At 42.2% G+C, this 24,066-nt stretch overlaps 1 protein-coding gene across 7 annotated transcripts in view; it reads right to left on the bottom strand.

Annotated features, from left to right (window-relative positions):
• Window positions 1-24,066, bottom strand: part of SLC25A36 (solute carrier family 25 member 36) — a 64,669-nt gene that overhangs the window by 23,508 nt on the left and 17,095 nt on the right. For all 7 annotated transcript variants that reach the window (XM_073359968.1, XM_073359966.1, XM_073359969.1 and 4 more), the window contains 2 exons: window positions 18,682-18,852; window positions 4,639-4,716 (listed from right to left, as the gene is read on the bottom strand). In XM_073359968.1, the coding sequence (XP_073216069.1) occupies window positions 4,639-4,716; window positions 18,682-18,852 (249 nt within the window). The remainder of the gene's footprint in view (window positions 1-4,638; window positions 4,717-18,681; window positions 18,853-24,066) is intronic.

Below are 24,066 nucleotides of genomic sequence, written 5' to 3'. Positions count from 1 at the left end.
ATGACGAAACAGAATTAAGAAAAAAATTAAAGGAATGGGGTCAGTTTACAATCTTCCTATCTCATTACCTCTGTAATGCATCCAATCCCCACGGACCTCAAAGAGAGAGGAGGTGTGTGCATATAAGAGGAGTTTGTGAACATGGAGACTAAAGCCTCTGTGTTACGCTGAGTGGCAATGCTTTGCTTAAGTTGCAGACGGAGTTGTTACTGCAGACACCGCAACAATGCAGTTCAAGCAGTGCTATTTGTAAATGCATTTTAATGGCATTACCAAATGACAGAACGAGTAAAACATTTGGAACTGACATGTAAGATCTGCCTTAGGGTGGCAAGATATAAGGTTATTTCTGGCTTCTCAGTTGCTTTATTAAACATACGCATTTTACATGGTAAACTGGAAATACCACCTTTCCAGCTTCCAGTCTTCTCTCCTTGTTCAGTTTTGTTTTAAACTCTCAGAATAAGCGTTTTAACTTTCTAACTGTGTGAAAGAAATGAAGAGTAGCAAAGAATTTTTGTAAATTTGCATCAAATACAAAGTTATATAAAACTGTGTTTATTAGCATCTAAACTAATTTCTTTATCAATTAAAAAGTTACTGTTCGCTTGTTACAACTACGAAACTTATTTTGTAAAAGAATACAAAACATACATGCTTACTGCCATTTTTAGGTTGGTGATAAGGCTTGTGCATTTTTAAAGAAATATATAATATCTACAGGATTGAAAATATAAACATTAATTTAACCTCATTAGTTATGCAAACATATTTTTCTTCCCAGCAAAATGATAAAGTGCTTGCTTTATGCTGCGTAAATTTTTTTAAATGGGATCTGAACCAAGTTGAGCATGCTGCATGTGTTATGAAACAAGCTTCTTTATAGCTTATTCAAACAAAGAACTGCTGTTAAAGCCACTTACCAAATGCTTAATTGAAACAAACAGTATTTGATCAAAGCTGATGACTGGAAAAAAACAGGATGTGCTAATTTATAAAGCTAAACACATTACCGAGTGGACAATTCTAGTGAGAGCATTGGAAAAAACAAGCTACCGTATTTGAGCCTCTTTTTGAAAAAGAGAAGATTGCAAGGTAACCCATGTAACAAAATTAATGTACAGCAGAGATCCATTTAGAATTAATTTTGTGTACACATGAAATATTTTTATAATAGTTTTCAGGTTGGTGTGCGAAAGTAATTAACACCACAGGCTCTATTACTACCCAACAGAATTTATGGTATATGAGTGGTTTACATATTGGGTCTGTACAACAAGGTCAGATCAAAAATATGCCACTAAAAATTGTGCAGTGAAGGGCAGCCCAGGGATTGGGGTGCCAGCCTGAGACTTAGAGACTTGAATTCAATTCTCTACTCTATCACGGACTTTTTGAGTAATGTTGGGCAGAGACCTGTGTCTCAATTCCTTATCTATAATATTGGTTTATAGCATTTCCCTAAGACACAGTAGTGTTGTGAGGATAATTTAATTAAGGACTGTGAGATGATCAGCCATTTACTCTACAGTGTGCAATAGTTATTAAGTAGAGATACCTACTGGGTAAAGCAAAAACTTTTTAATTAGGTCCATCTGTGAAGGGAAATTTTTGAAAGTGTGAAAGAATTAAGCTATTTAAACAAAATCTAAGCATTTAATTAAAATAAGAACAGAGTACCTTCAAAGGGTTGCTAATGTCTCATGAAAACTTGATGAAAAAATTCTATTTAGAAACAACTCTTTCCTGTATGTGTGAGATTTTCAAGTTTTAATTTCTCATTTCTTATGAGGGATATTTGCATGAAAACAGAATCTGTTTCTGCAATGCTGATCTACTCCTGTAGCTGATTACGACATCGCTCATGACAACTGAAGCCAATTACACTGTCAATAACAGACATTCATGACATCAAGTGGAGAAATAAGCAACAGAACAGATTCTGTTCTTGTACAGATACCCAACAACAACAAAATAAAGTAAAAGAAAATAAACTGAACTGTTCCCATACATCAGTTCGTTAAAAGAATGACATCCAAAGCTTTCCCATAAGGCAAGAGTGAGTGTTTAGGGACAAGACAACCTCCACCCACCCCACATTTCCAGGGAGACTTAATGATTTAAGAGACTTTCAATCTCCAGTTTTTACAATTCTAATTATAAATCTTCATTCTCCCCTCTTTTGAATTCCTACACAAATTTTAGCAGTTGGTATCTTGAAAACAGCTGGAGCTAAAAGCTTATTAGCTATAAGTTTATACCCTCTGAAAGCACTGAATGCCAGCTTTTAGATAGTATAAAATGGTGACTTTGACCCAAGCAGATGAAGAGAATTCTGCTCCCAATAATCTGGTCAGAAATTAAGTGAGGGCAATCAAGATCATAATCAGAATGATGCAATTTTACACTCCAGTATCTCACAACCAGTCTGGGCCAGGAATGCAAAGACCAGTAAGAATACTTGTGGGATTAGTATACTTTTGCAAGCACTGGTGCTGAATTTGTGATCAGAACAAAAACACACAGTATTCTGCATTAAATAGACTTTTTCTGCAAGTCTTCAAAATGTTTAAAGTCATTTTAATAGCAATTAAGCAAAATATACACTACAAAGTGTTCTCTAAAGTTAAACAAATTAAAAATCAAAAGAGTAGGAAATAAATTGCTCTTTTAACTTCTTGTTCCAGCAGACTGCATGACAAAGTCCCTAAAAGGGATTTTGGGAACTAGTAACTCACAACAGAAGCCAAATTCGCAAGCACAGTGTGCTGAGTTTATTCTTGGGTAAAAGCATGAAGTAACATGAAGGATACATTTTACCTAATGCATTTACAGCAGTAATATGATCCTTAGCCCTGGTCTACACTGTGGCGGGGGAATCGATCTAAGTTATGCAGCTTCAGCTATGGGAATAACATAGCCGAAGTCGACGTACTCAGATCACTTACTATGGTGTCTCCACCTCGGTGAGTCGACTGCTGCTGCTCCCTTGTCGACTCTGCCTGCGCCTCTCCTGGCGTGGAGTACAGGAGTCGAAGGGAGAATGCTCGGGAATCAATTTATCACGTCTAGACTAGGTGCGATAAATCGATCCCCACTGCATCGATCGCTGCCCGCCGATCTGGTGGGTAGTGAAGACATACCCTCAGCTATACTAAACAGCCTATTCATTTGGGATCATTTTGACAGGTCATGAAAGATACATCAACATTCCACGTGCAGCATGCCAAAGATCTACACAAGTATTTATTCACATGACAGCAACTCTTATGTCTGACAGTGGCACAAGCAAGGGAAATAAGGATAATAAACTGTCTGCAGGGTTATAAACTCTGAGAAAGGGTTAGGGCTTAATGACTAGATTTTCAAAGACACCTAAAGGGACTGTGCTCCTAAATTCTTTAGGCAACTTTGGAAATCTTCCCCTAAAATGTTGGAAAGTATACAAAAAGGGGACTCCATAAACTACAGGCAGTTAGCAGGCTCAAAAACAGACAGAGATGATGAGCTGAAGCTAAGAATGAATCAAGTTTAGGAGACACGTCTTTATGAAAAGGGGAATTAATACGTGGAATGGACTATAAGACAGCACTAGGAAGATATAATTGTAAATACATAGGGTACAAATACTGAACAGAAAGCAGCCATACCGATTAATCACACAGCCTACCAGCTATTTTGAAATGATATTAGGGTCTTTTCCATCCATTATTATTATTATTATTTTAAAAGAATCTCAGCTTCTGTTTAAGCTTGCTCAAAATATGAGGCTTGAGTCTCTCCAGCAGGTGCAACTGCACAATGCTGTGCCTACCAAGACAGGTATATCAGAAGCATTCACCCCTGAAGAAGGTAAATGTCAGCATCACTACTGCCCTCCCATCAGATTCCAATGGGTAGGGCAGATTTAAGTTCCAACAGGGGCTCAGCAGGTTTTGGCCGTGTGCCCTGACGCTGCTCCTGCACTGGCAGGTTCCACCAATTCCTTGGCTGCTTTAGCTGGCTCTAGGACCAGATGGTGTGGGGGCTGCAGACAGCTGGCATTACTGTGCGTTTTCCCAGTTCCAAAGGGGACTTTCCATTGCAGGAGGCCTCAAACCCATGTTTTGCTAGCAGATCTCAGAGAGTGAGTCAGGCCCAATGCATTAGGAGTATTTTCCCCCATTGTCCTCTTGAAGAGGACAAGTTAACTGAAGATTTCAAATGTATATTTACTTACTACTTTACATCACAGGAAATGGTGTCCTTTTTTTTATCTCAGAGTCACATACTCATCATAATGCACACGTACATCCCTGCAACCTGGAGGTGAGAATACTGTATACCTCACTGTGTACAAAACTGGACATCTGAAAAGTTCAGAGATGGGCACTATCAAAATACTACTGTAGATACAGAGATGCAGGTATGTAGGTTGCCCAGTAGGGGTTGCTCTGTAGAGGAGTGGCCTAACCTGTTTCTCTCAAATTTAGAAGTTATACAAAGGGGAGGAAAAAGTAGCCTTACCACTAAATATTTCCACATCAGATGTAACAGTTCATTTGAAGCAAATCCCCCATGCCTTAAATCTTGACATACACATGTTTAAACACTAGACTAAAATTACTTCACTTATTGAATAGATGGTTAGATTTTTACCTGGAAGGAGCAACGCCTATCAAATTAGGACCTAGCCCTCTAAACAGAGAACGAGGACCTTCCTTTTGCAAGATCATCCTGGAAAACAAAAAGTGATTTTGAAACATTAAATACACATTAGAAGTGTATAACTGGCCTACATATTAGTGCTATAGTTTAGTTAAATTTAAGATTTGCTCATCTTTTACATACAAACTAATTATTCTTTTTAACAATTTAATACTGTAACTGCAAACAAAGAACCTAATTTTCCTAAAATATGCACAAAAAGTGAATTCAATTCTTTATAACATCATTGCTATATTACACACACACTTCTCAGTTTCACTTCACATTTTCATGTGTAAAGAACACAGATAATCCTAGGGCTTAGCAACATATAAATGTTTTCTTCCAGCTACAAAAGGGTCCTTTTAGTAATGAATCCAAATGGCTACCATCTATTATTACTGCTGGACTATTCACCTTGCTGTAGATTCCTGTGTACCGTTTTCAGAATGTGGGACCAAACATTTAATTTTATTGTTCTTTTCTCCCACGAACCTCTATCCCTAACACTGAATAAAATACGACACCTGGGGAGGTTCTTGAGAAAAATGTACTCTAGGAGAGTTGGATACAACAATTCCCAACATCCAAAAGGTTCTCATTTTAGGAATAAATTAACTCCAGTTAATATCACCAATCTAACCAAGGCAAAAATCAGATGCAAGCCACTCCCTACTCCTCAAACAAACAAAACAAAAAACTCACCATAAACAAGCAAACACCAAAATACGATCTCTGGTTATTTCAACAAAATTTCTTCAACTTTACAACACACACAGCAGCATAGTATCTTTAAACTATAAATTTATAATGTATGCTGAAACTTACAGGAAAATACCACATTACATACAAAAAGCTAACACCTCCTTCCCTCCAGCATACAATTTAAATTAGTATTTTTAAAAAATGTATTATATGTTTCATTAGCACAATAGGATTTCTAGCAAAATACAAGTCTTCTAAAGTGTGAAAAAAATATTGTTAGCACTCAAAAGATTCACAGAGCTGTCAGATATTCAATGGAGTATTCAGTCTTCAGCCTATTTTTAAACTTAATTTTGTGTCTGGAAAATGACAAATACTAATTTTGGGCCTGAGCGTCCCCTACCATAATATGAACAGAGACAGATAGGGCAGATACATTGGAGAGCATGCAACTCAGCTGCATACCCTATTCCCTTCCCTCAGCCTCCAGAAGCTCCTCTCCTACCATACAGCAGTTGTGGGGCCAGATTCTTCTTTGATTTGTATATCAAGAATTCCCAATGAAGTTACTGGGGTGAAAATCCAGGTTAAATCGGAGCCATTTCTCCTACCATTTGGATCATTCTTGCAAAATGCTCAGCATTCCGATTCCAATCCAGGAAAGCCCTTTAGCATGTACTAAACTTTAATCACATGGGTAATCATACTGACTGCAGTGGGACTATTCAGGTTTAAAGTTAACCAGAGGCATAAAAGTTTTGTTAGATTGGGAACAAGGCATTCAGCGTCTTGCAGGATTGAGCCCATTATCAGCAAGGCTCTGAGAATAGTGTTGGCGGACGGAGACCACTACGCTTTTTTGAGGGACTTGCAAAGGAATGGACAAAAAATACTAAGCAATAAGGGGAAACTTTAAATTAATTAATGTCAATATATAAGAATTTTGAATACTTGTCCCATAGGGTTGTGACTTTTAAGGCAGGTGTACGGCAGCATAGGATTTGTTCTGATCTCTTGACATGGTAATGTCTCTCTGAACTTCCACACTGTTGACCATACCAAAACCGTTTAAGCCTAAACTTTGATGCTAATTTCAGGGGTTGCTTTAAAAAAAGCAGGGAAATACAAGTATAATCTCGGAGCCACTGCAAACCCCCCTGGAGGTTCACATTTGAAAATGACTTTTTTTAACCGCCAACTCGATGTTGCAATATAGGACATCGAGCTTATCAGTTTAGATATGCCATCCAATACAGACAACACTTCTCAGGCACATTTCCTGTTCAAAAATGACATCCAGGTTAACAAGAGAATTAGTTAGTTCTGCAAACTCAACTGTTGCGTAAAATGCCCCGGTCTGGAAAGGTTTCAAAAGATTAGTTGTATGTGCACATTCAGACAAAGTACAGTGCTCAAGTGGATTTCAAATCTATTCTGAATACCAACATTTGAAAACAGTCAAATTCTGAGCAAGTGTGACCACTCCATCACACTCTTCTGCTTAGGTGTCCCAATTTTATAGGGACAATCCCAATATTTAGGGCTTTGTCTTATATAGGTGCCTAGTACCCGCCACCCCCTCTCCCAATTTTTCACCCTGGCTATCTAATCACCCTACTTCTTCTACAGAACCAAAAATTTAGATAAAAAGTTTATAAAAAAAGCATCTGTGTTCCACAAAGTTATAATGGCATTATATAATCACAATCCCTCTTGGTTATGAAGTATAAGAGCATTCTTAGATGTTTGACATCATTTCAGCTTCATTAGTTAGAATGAGTTAGTACTCCTGCAGAAATTCTGTGCCAAAAAATTAAGCCAGTTCTGTGCCAAAAAAATAAAACTGACGTGCATATTTTAAAATTCTGCAAATCCAGGCACATACGGTATGGGTGGGCAGGCTTAACCCAGTAGGATCCAAGTGTGGAGGGGCTTAGTGTGGAAGGGATCCAGGTGTAGAGTGAGAGGTTTCTGTGTGGGCTCTCTCAGTGTGGATGTCTCATTGGGGGCTCTGGGTGCACAAGTGCTCATTGGGGGGCGGGGGGGTTGAAGATGCAGGGACAATCAATGGGTCTCTGCAGGGGAGCCAGGTGAGAGTGGTTGGGACTCAGTGTGTGGGGGAGGGGTCTGATGTGAGGAGATAGGGTTCAGCGGGGGGGTGGGGCTCAGTGTGGAGAGGTCAGGTGTGGGGTCATGGGGTTCAGCAGGGGGCTTGGGGGGCTCAGTGGAAGGGTCTGAGGAAGTAGGACTTGATGGGGTGGGGGTCCAGGTGCAGCTGGTTGAGGCTCAGTGGAGCGGGGGTCTGGGTGTGCAGGGGACAGGGTTTGTCAGGGTGACGGTTCAACTGGCCCACTTAACGGGGAGACCTTGGCTGCTGCTGAAGGGATGCCGCATGCCAGGTTCCTGCTTCCCCCTGTGATTCCCGTCTCCTTTTCTTCCCCATCTCATCCCCCTCCCGCACTGCCTCATGCCCCATCCACCTCCCCTCACTTCCACATTCCCCTCCCCATGCCCTATTCCACCCCCTCTCCTTTCCCCACTACCTCTTCCCCCCACACACCCTCCTTTGCCCCCCCCCCACTTCACCCCACCATGGGCACACACTGTTGCACAGAAAACAGGAAGGCTCACAGCACACAGAAGAGGAGCATGACTGGCACTAGGAACCAGGAGGTGGTGTTCAGCTGCAGAGTCAGCAGAGCCCAGACACAGCCTCCTTCAGCTGGGCAACTCTGCACTTGCAGAAATGAAGGGGGGGGGGTTAAGCAGTGGCAGGTAATCCCTTGTTCCCACCCATGCCTTGCCTCTTTGGAGGGGCAACTACGCTTTCCTGATGTTTTCTGCAGGGAAGCATAGGCATTCTGCCAGGGACGGGGGGGTGTTCTGCAGGTGCGCAGTCTCACAGAATTTCCCCAGGAGTAAGTTAGAGGTGATTTCACAATCTCTAAAGTGCTCAACTGAAATGACTGAAGTGCTAGCAACTTTCCAAAAATATTTTGCAAACCACTACAACAACATATACTGAAACAAATTTGCCATGTTAAAAAGAATTTCCAAACACATTGAAGGATTTATTCCAAATTTCTTTTCCTACAAGCTGTTCTGCACGGGCCAACACTTGTGGTCATGCAAAGTCCCTCTGAAGCAGCTCTGCACACATTCATCAGTAAAGGACAGATGGCAGGATCTGAGCCTACAGCATGATTGGCCTCATTTGTTGAAAGAGAGTCACAGGGAGTTAGACCAGTTGTTATTTAACCAGTTGTTATTTAAAATAAAATATCTTATATATTGATTTTAATCTCATCTGTGAGATGAAGCCATGTTCTCCCCCCGACCCAGCCTAGATTATAACAGGAAGCCCCATCCTTGCTGATTAGATAACCTGGAACTTCAGGGAGAGGAGGCACATATGTACTGGCCTCTGTGGCTGCCTCTTACAGCAGCAGCCTGGAAAGATCTGTAGAGTGTCAGGCTGGGATGTAGACACAGGATTAGTTTGTACATGATTCTGACTAATATTTTCACAACACAAGGTCAGCCATTCTAGTTGTATTTAAAGGACATCATGAATTTGAGAAAAACACACTTCTGTCTGAATAGGTTACAGCTGCTAAAAGAAAAAGACTACACACATTTCTCTCCTTTTTTAGTTTACTTCATGCATTTGAGCAAGTCACAGTTTTGCCTGTATACTCAGGGCCAGGTTCTGCAATCTCGTCTGTACAGACAGATCCATACTCCTGTAGAGTCCCACTGAAGCCAATGGGGCACTGTACAGGTACAGGGGTCTGACCAGAGAGCACACTGCAGAATCAGGGCCTTCGTCACACCTCTCTCTCTAAGGGACCCTTATAAATATTAACAAGAAAGCCACTATAAACTGGCAACAAGATTATTAAAAAAAATCACCACACATCATGTTGGCAGGCAGAATAGTTCGTGAATACAGCCTAAGATGGGGACCCAGAAGACATGGGTTCAATGACTTCCGCCAACTTGCTCTGTAATTTTGGGCAAGTCACTTTACCTCTCTGCCCTGGTTTACACTAGGACTTTAGGTCGAATTTAGCAGCGTTAAATCGATGTAAACCTACACCCGTCCACACAATGAGGCCCTTTATTTCGACTTAAAGGGCTCTTAAAATGATTTCCTTACTCCACCCCTGACAAGTGGATTAGCACTTAAATCGGCCTTGCCGGCTCAAATTTGGGGTACTGTGGACACAATTCGATGGTATTGGCCTCCGGGAGCTATCCCAGAGTGCTCCATTGTGACCGCTCTGGACAGCACTCTCAACTCAGATGCACTGGCCAGGTAGACAGGAAAAGAACCGCGAACTTTTAAATCTCATTTCCTGTTTGGCCAGCGTGGCAAGCTGCAGGTGACCATGCAGAGCTCATCAGCAGAAGTGACCATGATGGAGTCCCAGAATCGCAAAAGAGCTCCAGCATGGACCGAACGGGAGGTACGGGACCTGATCGCTGTTTGGGGAGAGGAATCCGTGCTATCAGAACTCCATTCCAGTTTTCGAAATGCCAAAACCTTTGTCAAAATCTCCCAGGGCATGAAGGACAGAGGCCATAACAGGGACCCGAAGCAGTGCCGCGTGAAACAGAAGGAGCTGAGGCAAGCCTACCAGAAAACCAGAGAGGCGAATGGCCGCTCCGGGTCAGAGCCCCAAACATGCCGCTTCTATGATGAGCTGCATGCCATTTTAGGGGGTTCAGCCACCACTACCCCAGCCGTGTTGTTTGACTCCTTCAATGGAGATGGAGGCAATACGGAAGCAGGTTTTGGGGACGAAGAAGATGAGGAGGAGGAGGTTGTAGATAGCTCACAGCAAGCAAGCGGAGAAACCGGTTTTCCCGACAGCCAGGAACTGTTTCTCACCCTGGACCTGGAGCCAGTACCTCCCAAACCCACCCAAGGCTGCCTCCTGGACCCGGCAGGCGGAGAAGGGACCTCTGGTGAGTGTACCTTTTAAAATACTATACATGGTTTAAAAGCAAGCATGTGAAAGGATTACTTTGCCCTGGCATTCGCGGTTCTCCTAGATGTACTCCTAAAGCCTTTGCAAAAGGTTTCTCGGGAGGGCAGCCTTATTGCGTCCTTCATGGTAGGACACTTTACCACTCCAGGCCAGTAACACGTACTCGGGAATCATCGTAGAACAAAGCATTGCAGTGTATGTTTGCTGGCATTCAAACAACATCCGTTCTTTATCTCTCTGTGTTGTCCTCAGGAGAGTGAGATATAATTCATGGTCACCTGGTTGAAATAGAGTGCTTTTCTTCAGGGGACACTCAGAGGAGCCCATTCCTGCTGGGTTGTTTGCCTGTGGCTAAACAGAAATGTTCCCCGCTGTTAGCCATAGGAAGGGGGGAAGGTTGAGGGGGTAGCCACGCGGTGGGGGGAGGCAAAATGCGACCTTGTAACAAAAGCACATGTGCTATGTATGTAATGTTAACAGTAAAGTTTACCCTGAAAGAGTGTAGCCACTGTTTTATAAAATGTGTCTTTTTAAATACCGCTGTCCCTTTTTTTTCCTCCACCAGCTGCATGTGTTTCAATGATCACAGGATCTTCTCCTTCCTAGAGGCTAGTGAAGCTTAGAAAGAAGAAAAAAAAAACGCACTTGCGCTGAAATGTTCTCCGAGCTCATGCTGTCCTCCCACACTGACAGAGCACAGACGAATGCGTGGAGGCAAATAATGTCAGAGTGCAGGAAAGCACAAAATGACCGGGAGGAGAGGTGGCGGGCTGAAGAGAGTAAGTGGCGGGCTGAAGAGAGGGCTGAAGCTCAAATGTGGTGGCAGCGTGATGAGAGGAGGCAGGATTCAATGCTGAGGCTGCTGGAGGACCAAACCAGTATGCTCCAGTGTATAGCTGAGCTGCAGCAAAGGCAGCTGGAGCACAGACTGCCACTGCAGCCCCTCTGTAACCAACCGCCCTCCTCCCCAAGTTCCATAGCCTCCACACCCAGACGCCCAAGAACGCGGTGAGGGGGCCTCCGGCCAACCAGCCACTCCACCACAGAGGATTGCCCAAAAATAAGAAGGCTGTCATTCAATAAATTTTAAAGTTATAAACTTTTAAAGTGCTGTGCTTAAAGTGCTGTGTGGCATTTTCCTTCCCTCCTCCACCACCCCTCCTGGGCTACCTTGGTAGTCATCCCCCTATTTGTGTGATGAATGAATAAAGAATGCATGAATGTGAAGCAACAAGGACTTTATTGCCTCTGCAAGCGGTGATTGAAGGGAGGAGGGAAGGGTGGTTAGCTTACAGGGAAGTAGAGTGAACCAAGGGGCGGGGGGTTTCATCAAGGAGAAACAAACAGAACTTTCACACCGTAGCCTGGCCAGTCATGAAACTTGTTTTCAAAGCTTCTCTGATGCATATCGCACCCTCCTGTGCTCTTCTAACCGCCCTGGTGTCTGGCTGCGCGTAACCAGCAGCCAGGCGATTTGCCTCAACCTCCCACCCCGCCATAAACGTCTCCCCCTTACTCTCACAGATATTGTGGAACACACAGCAAGCAGTAATAACAGTGGGAATATTGGTTTCACTGAGGTCTAACCGAGTCAGTAAACTGCGCCAGCACGCCTTTAAACGTCCAAATACACATTCTACCACCATTCTGCACTTACTCAGCCTGTAGTTGAACAGCTCCTGACTACTGTCCAGGCTGCCTGTGTACGGCTTCATGAGCCATGGCATTAAGGGGTAGGCTGGGTCCCCAAGGATACATATAGGCATTTCAACATCCCCAACAGTTATTTTCTGGTCTGGGAATAAAGTCCCTTCCTGCAGCTTTTGAAACAGACCAGAGTTCCTGAAGATGCGAGCGTCATGTACCTTTCCCGGCCATCCCACGTTGATGTTGGTGAAACGTCCCTTGTGATCCACCAGAGCTTGCAGCACTATTGAAAAGTACCCCTTGCGGTTTATGTACTCGCCGGCTTGGTGCTCCGGTGCCAAGATAGGGATATAGGTTCCGTCTATAGCCCCACCACAGTTAGGGAATCCCATTGCAGCAAAGCCATCCACTGTGACCTGCACATTTCCCAGGGTCACTACCCTTGATATCAGCAGATCTTTGATTGCATGGGCTACTTGCATCACAGCAGCCCCCACAGTAGATTTGCCCACTCCAAATTGATTCCCAACTGACCGGTAGCTGTCTGGCGTTGCAAGCTTCCACAGGGCCATTGCCACTCGCTTCTCAACTGTGAGGGCTGCTCTCATCTTGGTATTCATGTGCCTCAGGGCAGGGGAAAGCAAGTCACGAAGTTCCATGAAAGTGCCCTTACGCATGCGAAAGTTTCGCAACCACTGGGAATCGTCCCAGACCTGCAACACTATGCGGTCCCACCAGTCTGTGCTTGTTTCCCGAGCCCAGAATCGGCGTTCCACAGCATGAACCTGCCCCATTAGCACCATGATGCATGCATTGGCAGGGCTCATGCTTTCAGAGAAATCTGTGTCCATGTCCTGATCACTCACGTGACCGCGCTGACGTCGCCTCCTCGCCCGGTATTGCTTTGTCAGGTTCCGGTGCTGCATATACTGCTGGATAATGCGTGTGGTGTTTAATGTGCTCCTAATTGCCAAAGTGAGCTGAGCGGCCTCCATGCTTGCCTTGGTATGGCGTCCGCACAGAAAAAAGGCGCAGAACGATTGTCTGCCGTTGCTCTGACGGAGGGAGGGACGACTGACGACACGGCTTACAGGGTTGGCTTCAGAGAGCTAAAATCAACAAAGGGGGTGGCTTTACATCAAGGAGCATTTCAGGCAGGACTTCACGGAGGGTTCCAATAAGAAATGGTGCACCTAAGTTATTGTTCTTATTGGAACAAGGAGGTTAGCCTGGCCTCTGATCGATACATGGCTAGATTTACCTCGCTGCACCTTCTCTGTGAGTGACTGCAGTGTGACCTAGAGGAATGAGTCCCCTAGACAGGGGAGGAGGCAAATGAGTACAAAACAAATCTGGTCTATTTCTTGTTTTGATCCACTCCATCTATCTTTTACATCTTTGGCTGGCAGCAGACGGTGCAGAAGGACTGCATGCCATCCGCATCTCATGGCTGCTCGGCAGAAGATGGTAGAGTACGACTGCTAGCAATCCGTATCGCCTGCCTGCTCACCATAAGACGGTTCAATAGGACTGACTGCAGGACTAAAGAGAATGACCTGGTCAAGTCACTCCAAATTTAGTCCCTGTGCCCATGTCTGCCCAGGCGCTCCCAGCCGACATGGCCAGGAGCACCTTGGACACGATGAGGACGACTACCAGTCATACTGCACCGTCTGCTGCCAGAAGGCAATTGGTTGCTGCTACTGTGTAGCAAAGCCGTACCGCGTCTGCCAGCACCCAGGAGACATAGGATGATGGTTACCTGAGCGGGCTCCATGCTTGCAGTGGTATGGCGTCTGCACAGGTAACTCAGGAAAAAAGGCGCGAAACCATTGTCTGCCCTTGTTTTCACGGAGGGAGGGAACGGGGGCCTAATGATACGTACCCAGAACCACCCGTGACAATGTTTTAGCCCTATCAGGCATTGGGATCTCAACCCAGAATTCCAATGGGCAGTGGAGACTGCGGGAGCTGTGGGATAGCTATCCACAGTGCAATGCTCCAGAAGTCGACTCTAGCCTTGGTACTGTGGAAGCACTCTGCCGAGTTAATGCACTTAGAGCATTTTCTGTGGGGACACACACACTCGAATATATAAAACCGATTTCTAAAAAAACGACTTCTATAAATTCGACCTTATTCCGTAGTGTAGACATACCCTTTGTGTCTCTATTCCCTTCCTATCCTTTGTCCATTTAAAACAGTCAGCTCTGTAGGGCAGGGACTGCCTCATTGCGTGTGTAGATACTACTCAAATACAAATCAAGAATAGCATACTATCTTAAAAGGCTGTCCCATCAGAAACTGCATTTTTTTTTTTAGTTAATTTTAAAAAATGAATAAAGTTGACAATATCTCTTTAAATTTCCACAAATGTTATACCAATAAAATAAAAACCAGCAGGATCTTATTAAAGGGAAAAAGGCAAAATACCACATTTATTGTGAATATAGAAAGAATCATAGTAAGCAGTTAGTTATAGCTATAACATTCCATTCAATCTCATATTTATTCACACAATCATTCATACAAACACACACACAGGTTCTGCAAGGTTGTTATCATAGTTACCAGCCTTAGAGTTGCTCATGCCAAGCCACTGGCCAGGTGGCCTGGACATGAGGAGGGAGCGGGGCCTTGTCAGATGCTCATCTGATGCTTCTGGAAGTTGGTTTGCAGAATCAGACCCCAAAGTTCTCACTTTTTAGAGTCTATTTTTATAGGAATTTCTTCCTATGCCAGTCTATGGGAATTGCTTCATCATGCTGTTGCTTAATCAATCAGCAGATAGCACATTCCTGACGGCTCCAAGATGTTATCTTGTTCTTTGGTTCTCCCATTCTTGAGGCTGTTGGGTGGATTCCAGTCTGCCCTCCGGGGGTCCTCTGGTTATTTCCACTTGACGCCTTCTTCAGCCAATGGACACTGGATTCTTAGGCTGGCACCTCCCTGATCATTCAGTTATTATCCACACGAAGCATCCATCCACGTACATCCTCTATCCCTATTTTAATCACAGTTGTTAATACAACAAAAGGGCGGGGAGTCTCTGGGTGCTGTTTCTGTTGTTAGAGTATTGCTTTGAGTCTCTCTCTCTGTGAATTGCTTTGAGAACAGACTCTGTCTTAGAATGTACTAACGCAATTAGCAGCTTGCAAGTTTCACACATAGAGGGAGAGAAACAGTACCAAAAACCAAGAGACCTCTTAATTAGTAATACCCTGGAATTTAAACTCTGGGGAATCAAACTCATTTGTGATTTTAATACAGAACTTCTTTAATATGATCCAACATTCAGTAGTGCTTCTGTGGCTTTAGCTCAGGCTTTCATCCGAGGAGAGCAAGAATAGGATCTCTGGAGAGCTATCCTGGGAGTCTAAATTCAATTACTTATATATACACACATATACACACCCAGTGGGAAATGGGTGCATTTGGACAAACAATAACCAAAGCTAGATTCAAATTGCTCTAGGTTTTATCAATTTGTCATCCATTGATAAAAATCAGCTTAAAATATTTTGGTAAAAAGCAAATTTTAGAGAACTACATCAGGGATGACCTTTAAGGAATACTGTCTACTTAACAACTCACATTTCTTTCTGAAATTTTTAACTACCCACTACAGTTATTGGTAACCCAATGATCAGAGATGACCTGACCCAACCCAACCACAACACTAATAGTCAGATACCACTGGGTTCAGGTCAGGTTGCAAGGCTTTACCGAGGACAGCAGTTCATTGCTTCTCATCCACCCCCCAGTTCCAGAATTGTTCTTTCTTTGCAACTTATGAACATTAGCATCAATTACAACTTTTCCATGGAATTATCCTTAAATTGAGACTGCCACCTGAACAACCTAAGAAACTGAAAGCTCTGGATTTTACTCCTGGAGGAATTCTGCACCACTGTGCAATGCAGAAGTTTGCAGAAATTAACATTGTGTGCACAGAATTTCCTTTCCCCCACAGAAATGGACTGCAGTGCTGCTAGCCGCCACTGGGCTCTGGGTGTGTGTGTGGGGGGGGGGGGGTAGGGGGGGAAGCATGGCTGGGCTCTGGGCAGGGGGCTGGGAGAAAAGGACCTGAGAAACAGGAACTGGGTTGCCATCGTGGATTTAACTCTCACACACAAATTCCCCCAGAAGTAGAGTGTGCCTTTATTGTTAAAGACATACTTGCTGACAGATATTTTGAAATAAATTACCAAAATAAACTGAAACTGGTGTGATTTTGTAGTATTATTCTGACAAACTAAAATTTGCAGAATTTAGCAGAATTTTAAAATACTGTGAGCAGCATTTTTAATTTTTTGGCACAGAATGTCCCCAGGAGTAAGATTTAGATGCAGCCTACCTGTTACTAGCCTAAGACATGAATGGTGAAATTCTGGCCACACTGAAGTCAGTGGCAAGACTCCCATGGTCTTCAATGAAGCTAGAGTTTCACCTGTAATGTGCAGACCAACAACCAGGGAAGGAACATCATTCATGTATAAAATAATTAACAGCTGGACAGTATCAGAGGCCCGGTCTATCAAACTGGAACATTGCTATAATTCATCCAATAGCAGCAGCACCACCACTTGATGCTAGAGCCTAGTCTGCTGCCCTAGAGGTTAGATTCAGGGTTTGGATCCTTTGTTGTTTCACCCTACTTGTTCATTCAGAACTTGGGTGGAACCTTCCGGGTATGAACCCTTTCAGGTGGCTATATCCAGCTTTTGATTAACTGATTTGTAGGCAGGGATAAAAAATTACTGCTATTCCGAAATTTAAAGTAATAAATTTAAGGCACAACTCTGACACAAAAGCCACCCCATTCCCTAACAAACTTGAAATTCTTGCTCCACAATGTGAGGTCGCTAGAAAAGTTTGCCTGAATTTTTTTTTTCTTTTTTTTTTCTTTTAACATGTGCAAAACAACATATTTTTCCCAGCCTGAGAGACTCCCAAGCGTGGAAAATTTCAAGCACGGGTAGTTAAAATTTTGAAACGTTGTAAGCAAGTGAAAACAGGATTTCGGAAAGGGAAGTGTCAGGCAACTTCAATAATACACCTATAACAGAAAGTGTTGGGAAACTGAATAGCAGCTTTCCAGATCTTGGCAGAAGCAGGGTAGAGATTCTTCAGCTGCTCTCTAACCACCATGAAGTTTTTGGTTATCAGAGATAAGAGGAGGAGGAAAGACAAGGGATAACCATGTTTCCAAGTCACGTTGTACAGTAACTCCTCACTTAAAGTCGTCCTGGTTAACTGTTTCGTTGCTGATCAATTAGGGAACATGCTCGTTTAAAGTTGTGCAATGCTCCCTTATACCGTCGTTTGGCAGTCGCCTGCTTTGTCCACTGCTTGCAGGAAGAGCAGCCCGTTGCAGCTAGCTGGTGGGGGCTTGGAACCAGGGTGGACTGGCAGCCCCTCCATCAGCTCCCCGCTCCCCTAAATTCCCTTGCAGCAGCCACCCAGCAGGCTACCAATTGCCAGCAGTTCAGCTGTCCCTTCCCCCACTGCCATGTGCTGCTCCTGCCCTCTGCCTTGGAGCTGCTCCTGGGAGTCTCCTGCTTGCTGTGCAGGGGAGGGGGGAAGCGGGGGTTAATGTCAGGGTGTCCCCCCTCTCTCTCCCCCCCCCCTTACCCCTTCTCCATATAGGGCATGGTGGAGACAGGACAGGGCTCAGGATGGAGCGACCGCAGCTGCTGTCTCAACTTCCTGATCTTTTTAAAAGCAATGTACTTAGAGTCGGGTCAGCATACTTAAAGGGGCAAAGAGCATCTCTCTCTCCTCCCACCCCCACACACAGGGTGTGTGTCTCTGTCTGCCATGCTGTCTCCCCACCCTCTATTCGAGCTGCCTTGTAGAGTGTGAGGCTACATTAATAACGTGTTAACCTTTGAGGGCTCAGCCGAATGCTAGTTCCCTGGGAAACATCCCACCCTCTGACTTCACCGCCTCAACCAAGCTTCACAATCATCATTGCTCTGTACAGTATTAAATTGTTTGTTTAAAACTTATACTCTGTGTGTGTGTAAGAAATTTCCCTGGAACCTAACCGCCACCGCCCCCCCCCCCCCATTTACATGAATTCTTAAGGGGAAATTGGATTCGCTTAACATCGTTTTGCTTAAAGTTGCATTTTTCAAGAACATAACTACAATGTTAAGCAAGGAGTTACTGTATTAGGGCCCTGAACTCCTCCCTGGGTCAGAATCTCTTTTTGGCTATCAAAGTCATCTGAAAAATTACAGGGAAACAAGGGTGCTGACTGGCTAGCAAGGTCATTGAAAACATTCTTGTGCAAACATAAATGCCATGAAAATAAAATGCATATTTAGGAGCATTCTGTATCATTTGATACTGTTTGGCATTCCTTAGTATAAGGATCAGTTCTTCTGGGGCTGAAGTTCCAGTCCGATCTTATTCTCTCACAGTGTGATCAAATGTTACATTTAGATAACCATTTATGGAGTGGAGACTGTAGCAGGACTACATTGTAAGAACTTACATTCAAAAACCTCAGTGCACAAACCAACTATGTTTTAGAAGGCAAAAAGTTAGGGGCTGTCTGACATTCTCTCTAAAGAAAAAACAAATAATACCCCATGAAAATTAAAAAGGATCAGAAGAACAGGAACATGCAGATAGTACTCACTTCAAACAATGGAGAGGTCCAGGAGATACTCTAGTTACTCGATTGACACTAGCACCATTCACAGTGCTGAGATGAACTTCAGAGATGTAGAGTGTAACAGAGGAGGACTGCAGCCGTGTTTTCACAACTTCTAGTGGACATGTCAGAATTGCACCAACAGTACCCCCACATCTGCAAAAAGAAATAAGATTATTGCAATTCTAAGCCATGAAGGAACTAGAAAGGTCATTACTTTAGCTAAACGGAAGATGGCTCAGGATCATGGTGATAGAGAAGCTAACAATAATCTGAATTCATGATAGTAGTGTAGTTATTACTACATGCCCTTGAACTAGTGACACTGATTAATCAATTTCTCTTTGTTAATCCCACAACTAAGAGTGAAAATTTTAACTGCCAAAACAAGTAACTCTGATTGGTGCAAAAGTGTACTACCTATAGTGCATACAGGTCCTCTCTGATCTGGAAGGTGAGTGTCTAAAATGTTTAGCTTCTTATGGTTGAAACTTAACCTTCTCTTCTTAATTTTTGGTGCATTCCTGATCAAACCAAAGCTGTTAACATTCCCAATATGCAAAACTGGGGTGTTTATATGAGGATATGTACACAGTACATTAGCACTATACACAGGTAATAGCAGGGGAGGTAAAGAAACCAGTAAGGCAAAATGTTAAGAGCTATGTTATTCCAGATTATTTCAAAACCCCGCTTTAAATTTTGGCAATGGTAGCAGGGAAAGCAAGTCTTCTGACAATTTACTGGCTTACTTCTTCAAGGCAAGGAAGTAGATTTACTGTTCAGAGAACAGACCACAATGGACCTGAATCTGGGAAAATGAAAGTCTTCTTATCTGGTTAGAAATGGAAAGAACCACGGTCCTTTCAAGTTTCACTGTACAGTCCCGCCAATCATCTTTGAGAAGCGCTGCATCACTCCTCCTCCTCCCTCCCGCAGCACAACACAGCCAAGTAAATGGCATTCTGACAGTTTTGTAAAGGACTCATATTATTGTGCGGTGCTAATAATTGCTTTAACTAATATCTACATACCCATCTGCTCAATGCACACTTCGCACAAAAAAACCTCTCAGGGAAAATAAGTAAAAATAGAAAGTACATGAATCATGATTAGGGCATGAAGAACACCAATGGTTCTTTACTGCTACCACTGCTGAAAAAGTACATGCCTCACAACCTCAAAAAAGGCTTAAATATTATTCCACTTCCCCAGATGAGTTTATATAAACAATCCCCCAATTGATAAATCCAGAGTTCTAGACTTCACTCTGATCATTCTAATTTTTGCAGATTTAAGTCAGAACCTTACTGTTAAATTAAATATAATGATACCAATTCTACTTGCAGCTACACTAGGGGTACTCCAACTGAATTCAATAGAAGTGGTGCTTGCTTAGCTGAAGGCAGAACTGGGGGCATTGTTTGGAATAAGATTCTAACCATCAAATATTTTCTGTTGAAAGACTAGGAAAGTCTCAAAACTGATAACTGTTTAAAACTTCTGTTGATTTAACAGCTCTTTTCACCTACCTGTTAATATTACCATATAGTGTTTCACTTAATGATTAGGGGTAAAAACCCATTGAGTTCAACAGGGCCAGGATTTCACCTTAGGAGTTAAAACTTTCCGGTAATAGATAGTGATTCTAAAAAAATTAATGGAATGCTCATGAAAGGTCCCAGAGACAGAACCCAGGAGAATGAAATCCACTCTATCCAAAGAACAGGTAACAGTGAAAGTTTCTTCACCCTGCCACTATGCTACAGTACTGATATACTTCCCACCCAAATGTAGTTTAGCTTCTGTATGAATCCTCAATCCTTTCCTGCTGCACAGAAGGCCACAAAATTCATGCCAATTATGATTATGGTTTCTGTATTGCATCCCACTAGACTAAATTCACAAACAGTTATACAGGCAATAATAAAAGTTTGGTCATCTTCACCCATACTACATTGAAATGAGTGACCCAGAAATATCTCATTACCAATCCCCAGATCCATTCAGTCTCTTCTCCAATTCCAAGATTAGTCTAAAGTGAATTAGATTAACTTCCAAGTTTTAAATAGAAGCACATGTTTCTTGACCATTTCTATTCTCAGCACCCTGAGTCACTATACAGTCAGTAAGGGATTAGGCGTCTCAACATACTAACAAAGAGTGTCTGTGTATTAAATACTAAATAGATTCCAAAACTGGAGTTCAAATAATATAGTGATGGGGCCATAAGCACTTTCACACATAGAGAAGCTAAAATAGCCTAGGGCAATGGTTTTTAACCTTTTTTCATTTGCGGGCCCCTAAAATTTTGAATGGAGGTGTGGACCCTTTTGGAAATCTTAGACATAGTCTGTGGACCCCCCAGGGGTCCACGGACCACAGGCTGAAAACCACTGGCCTAGGGAAGTACGATAGAATATTAGCTTATTAAATTAACTGCACATATCTTAACTTGGTAGTGAAAGTAAATTTAAAACTAAAACTTCTTATTTACAGCCATACAAATATATACATATATAACAGACCTATTCTATCCTAGCTCTTATATACTCTTTTCATCATTAGATTTCAAAGTTCTTTACAAAGGAGGTGCAATTTATTTTGCACTGACTCTCTACTTCATGCCATGTGGAACATTTTCCATCCATAGCCTGAATATATTTTAAATGCTACAACATGTTAACAAATGTGTTATCTTTACACAAAGCGATATACAATCAAGAATATATGAAACTGCTGCTATTACCATGTTAAACCAGACTTATACAATAAATGCCTGCATTGTTTTTCCATTCATGGTATGTACATAACATCAGCTAATCAACGAAGCATTAGAACACTAAAGATACAACGTTCATTACAGTCATAGTAATAAATTTATTTCTAACACTGGCTTCAGATTCACATTGCCAGGACAAAAGAAGGAGTACTTATGCTTTCTATCCCATAAATGTTTTGCTTGCTGAGTACTTCCAATTTGTAAGGAAAAGAAACATATTATTTTCTTGGATGCAGGAGAAGAGGGGCAGAATATTAAGATCCAAATGAGTAAAGAACAGGGCTATACTTTCAGGGAACAAATGTTTTGCAGGTCCAAGGTCTGGGATTTGCTTTGCTAAATAGTAGCCCAGGTTCAAACACAGAACCATTACCAGGCATTGTCAGACTTTCCTTTTGTGGATCACATTGGGAGACTGTCTTCTGAATCCCTTCCCCTCTCATCCACAATCATATGGAGGACCCCTGTCCCATTTGTCATCACATAACATCCCTGTGTGAACTACAGAAGTTGTTTACATGTAGGTAGTTCACACAGGGATGTTATGTGATGACATCTGAAAGTTTGGTAGCCTTTCCTCCAAACAGTATTAAGCATTACTCTCTATCCCTAGGACTTTGTAAGGCTGCTATAGTGATTTTAATGATTGGATGCCACCTACTTAATACTATTTTTGCCCAATCTTTTTGTTAACTATGTAAAACTTTCACAGTTTTATAAGATTGGAGAAATTATTTGTCCTTCCACTGCTTAATCAATCACAAATCTGGAAAAGTGGAAAATTTGAAAATCTGTGCCCATCCCCGTGCCCATCCTCACTCCCAAAGGCTAGCTGTAAAACATCCAGTCTTACCTTTTAAAATTTGTGCAGTTATTTTTAACAAGGTTTTCAAAAATACCTTGCAGTACACATCTGAAGTAAGGTTTTTTTAAAAAGATTTTTCCCAAAAAGTTAAAGTTGCAGGCTTTAGAAAATGCAAAACTACAAAGCATTCTTTATTGTTACCTTGAACTTTTACCAAGTTTAAGTCATTAATCTGTGAAGGTTTCAGTAATTTAAATTAGGAACTAGTACATATATTTCTTCAGATAAGTTTAGACTATGTTGATTCCATTTTTTAAAAATTATTTGCTGAAGGGGAAAAGAAATTAAATGGAATGAAACTTGGCATTCAAAGGACCCGTCTAGGAAATCTCTTCACCCCTATTTAAATCATCTATGCCGGTGGTTCTCAACCTGGGGTACATGTATCCCCAGGGGTACACAGAGGTCTTCCAGGGGGTACATCAACTCATCTAGCTATTTGCCTGGTTTTAGAACAAGCTACATAAAAAGCACTAGCAAACTCAGTACAAACTAAAATTTTGCACAATGATTTTTTAATACTGTTCTATATATTAGATCAGTGGTTCCCAAACTGTGGGCAAGCTCGTTTTAATGAGGTCACCAGGGCCAAGCCCAAGCCCTGCTGAACGGGGATGAAGCCAAAGCCCGAGTTTTTAAGTGAGGCAAAACTTGAGGGTACACTAGACAAATCAGCCTCCTGAAAGGGATACAGTAGTCTGGAAAGGTTGAGAACCACTAATCTATTAAGTTATTTTCAAAATAATGGTAAAAAACAAATATAGCTATTTCAATATTTAGGTATTGTGGTTTGAGATGCTTTTTTTCCTTTTATCAATATACAGTAAAAGTGCCCCTTTTTAGATTAAGTAGAATTGTGCAGGCAGATCATTTAAATGCAGAGTAAGTGAATGTTTTTAGAAATTTAGAAGTGGGTATAGGAAAGGGAAACAGACAAGAACTATTACAGTGAATTATTTTAAAAGAGGCTTTTTGGATTTTACTTATTAATGAGACAGATATAAATATTTTCTCCTCTCACAGTTACATGGATGTAGGATAAAGAATTGTAGAGTGCCTCATTTCTAAAATGATAGCATATATGGTGAATGCTTGACATAATAAACTCATATAACCTATGCCATAGTCTGCAGTGTAGATTTATATACACCCTGCATATGAATTATTGCTGATACAGGGCATGCTATTCTTTATCAGTCAAAGAACTACACAACCTTTAAGTCTCAGCACCATTAGAAGAGATGCAAATATTAACTTTTATAGACAGGGAAACTGAGGCATGGAGCTATTAGATGACTAGCCAAGATCATACCAGAAGTACATGACACAGCTAGAAACACAGCCGTGATTTCCTGACTCACAGACTGTGCTTTAGTCACAAGACTATCCTCTCTCTCTCTCTTTAGTCCTGTTTAATAGGAAGATCTTTAAAGTGAAAGCTTCTATTTCGTTATCACATTAAGAGTTCTCCTGCACAGCTCCAACATGTGTTCGGATGGTTGTGTACGTGGAAGTACATAAAAAGGGGAGAGCTGTAGGTCTTATGACAGCTACAAATAAACAGCAACTGTGTACAATTTTCTTTGTGCAAACACTAACACTCTTAGTATGGAGAGGTGTCAGCTGCACTGATAAAATAAGCTAATGGCCTTGGGGTAGCATGTTAACGAGGTCTCACTACACACTGACAGAAAAGATTCATTCCCACCACCACCTCTCATCT

This window comes from Lepidochelys kempii, chromosome 9 (genome assembly GCF_965140265.1).
Source record: "Lepidochelys kempii isolate rLepKem1 chromosome 9, rLepKem1.hap2, whole genome shotgun sequence".
NCBI lineage: Eukaryota > Metazoa > Chordata > Testudines > Cheloniidae > Lepidochelys > Lepidochelys kempii.
Note: the sequence above shows the minus strand (reverse complement) of the source record. Positions and strands in the feature narration are given on the sequence as shown.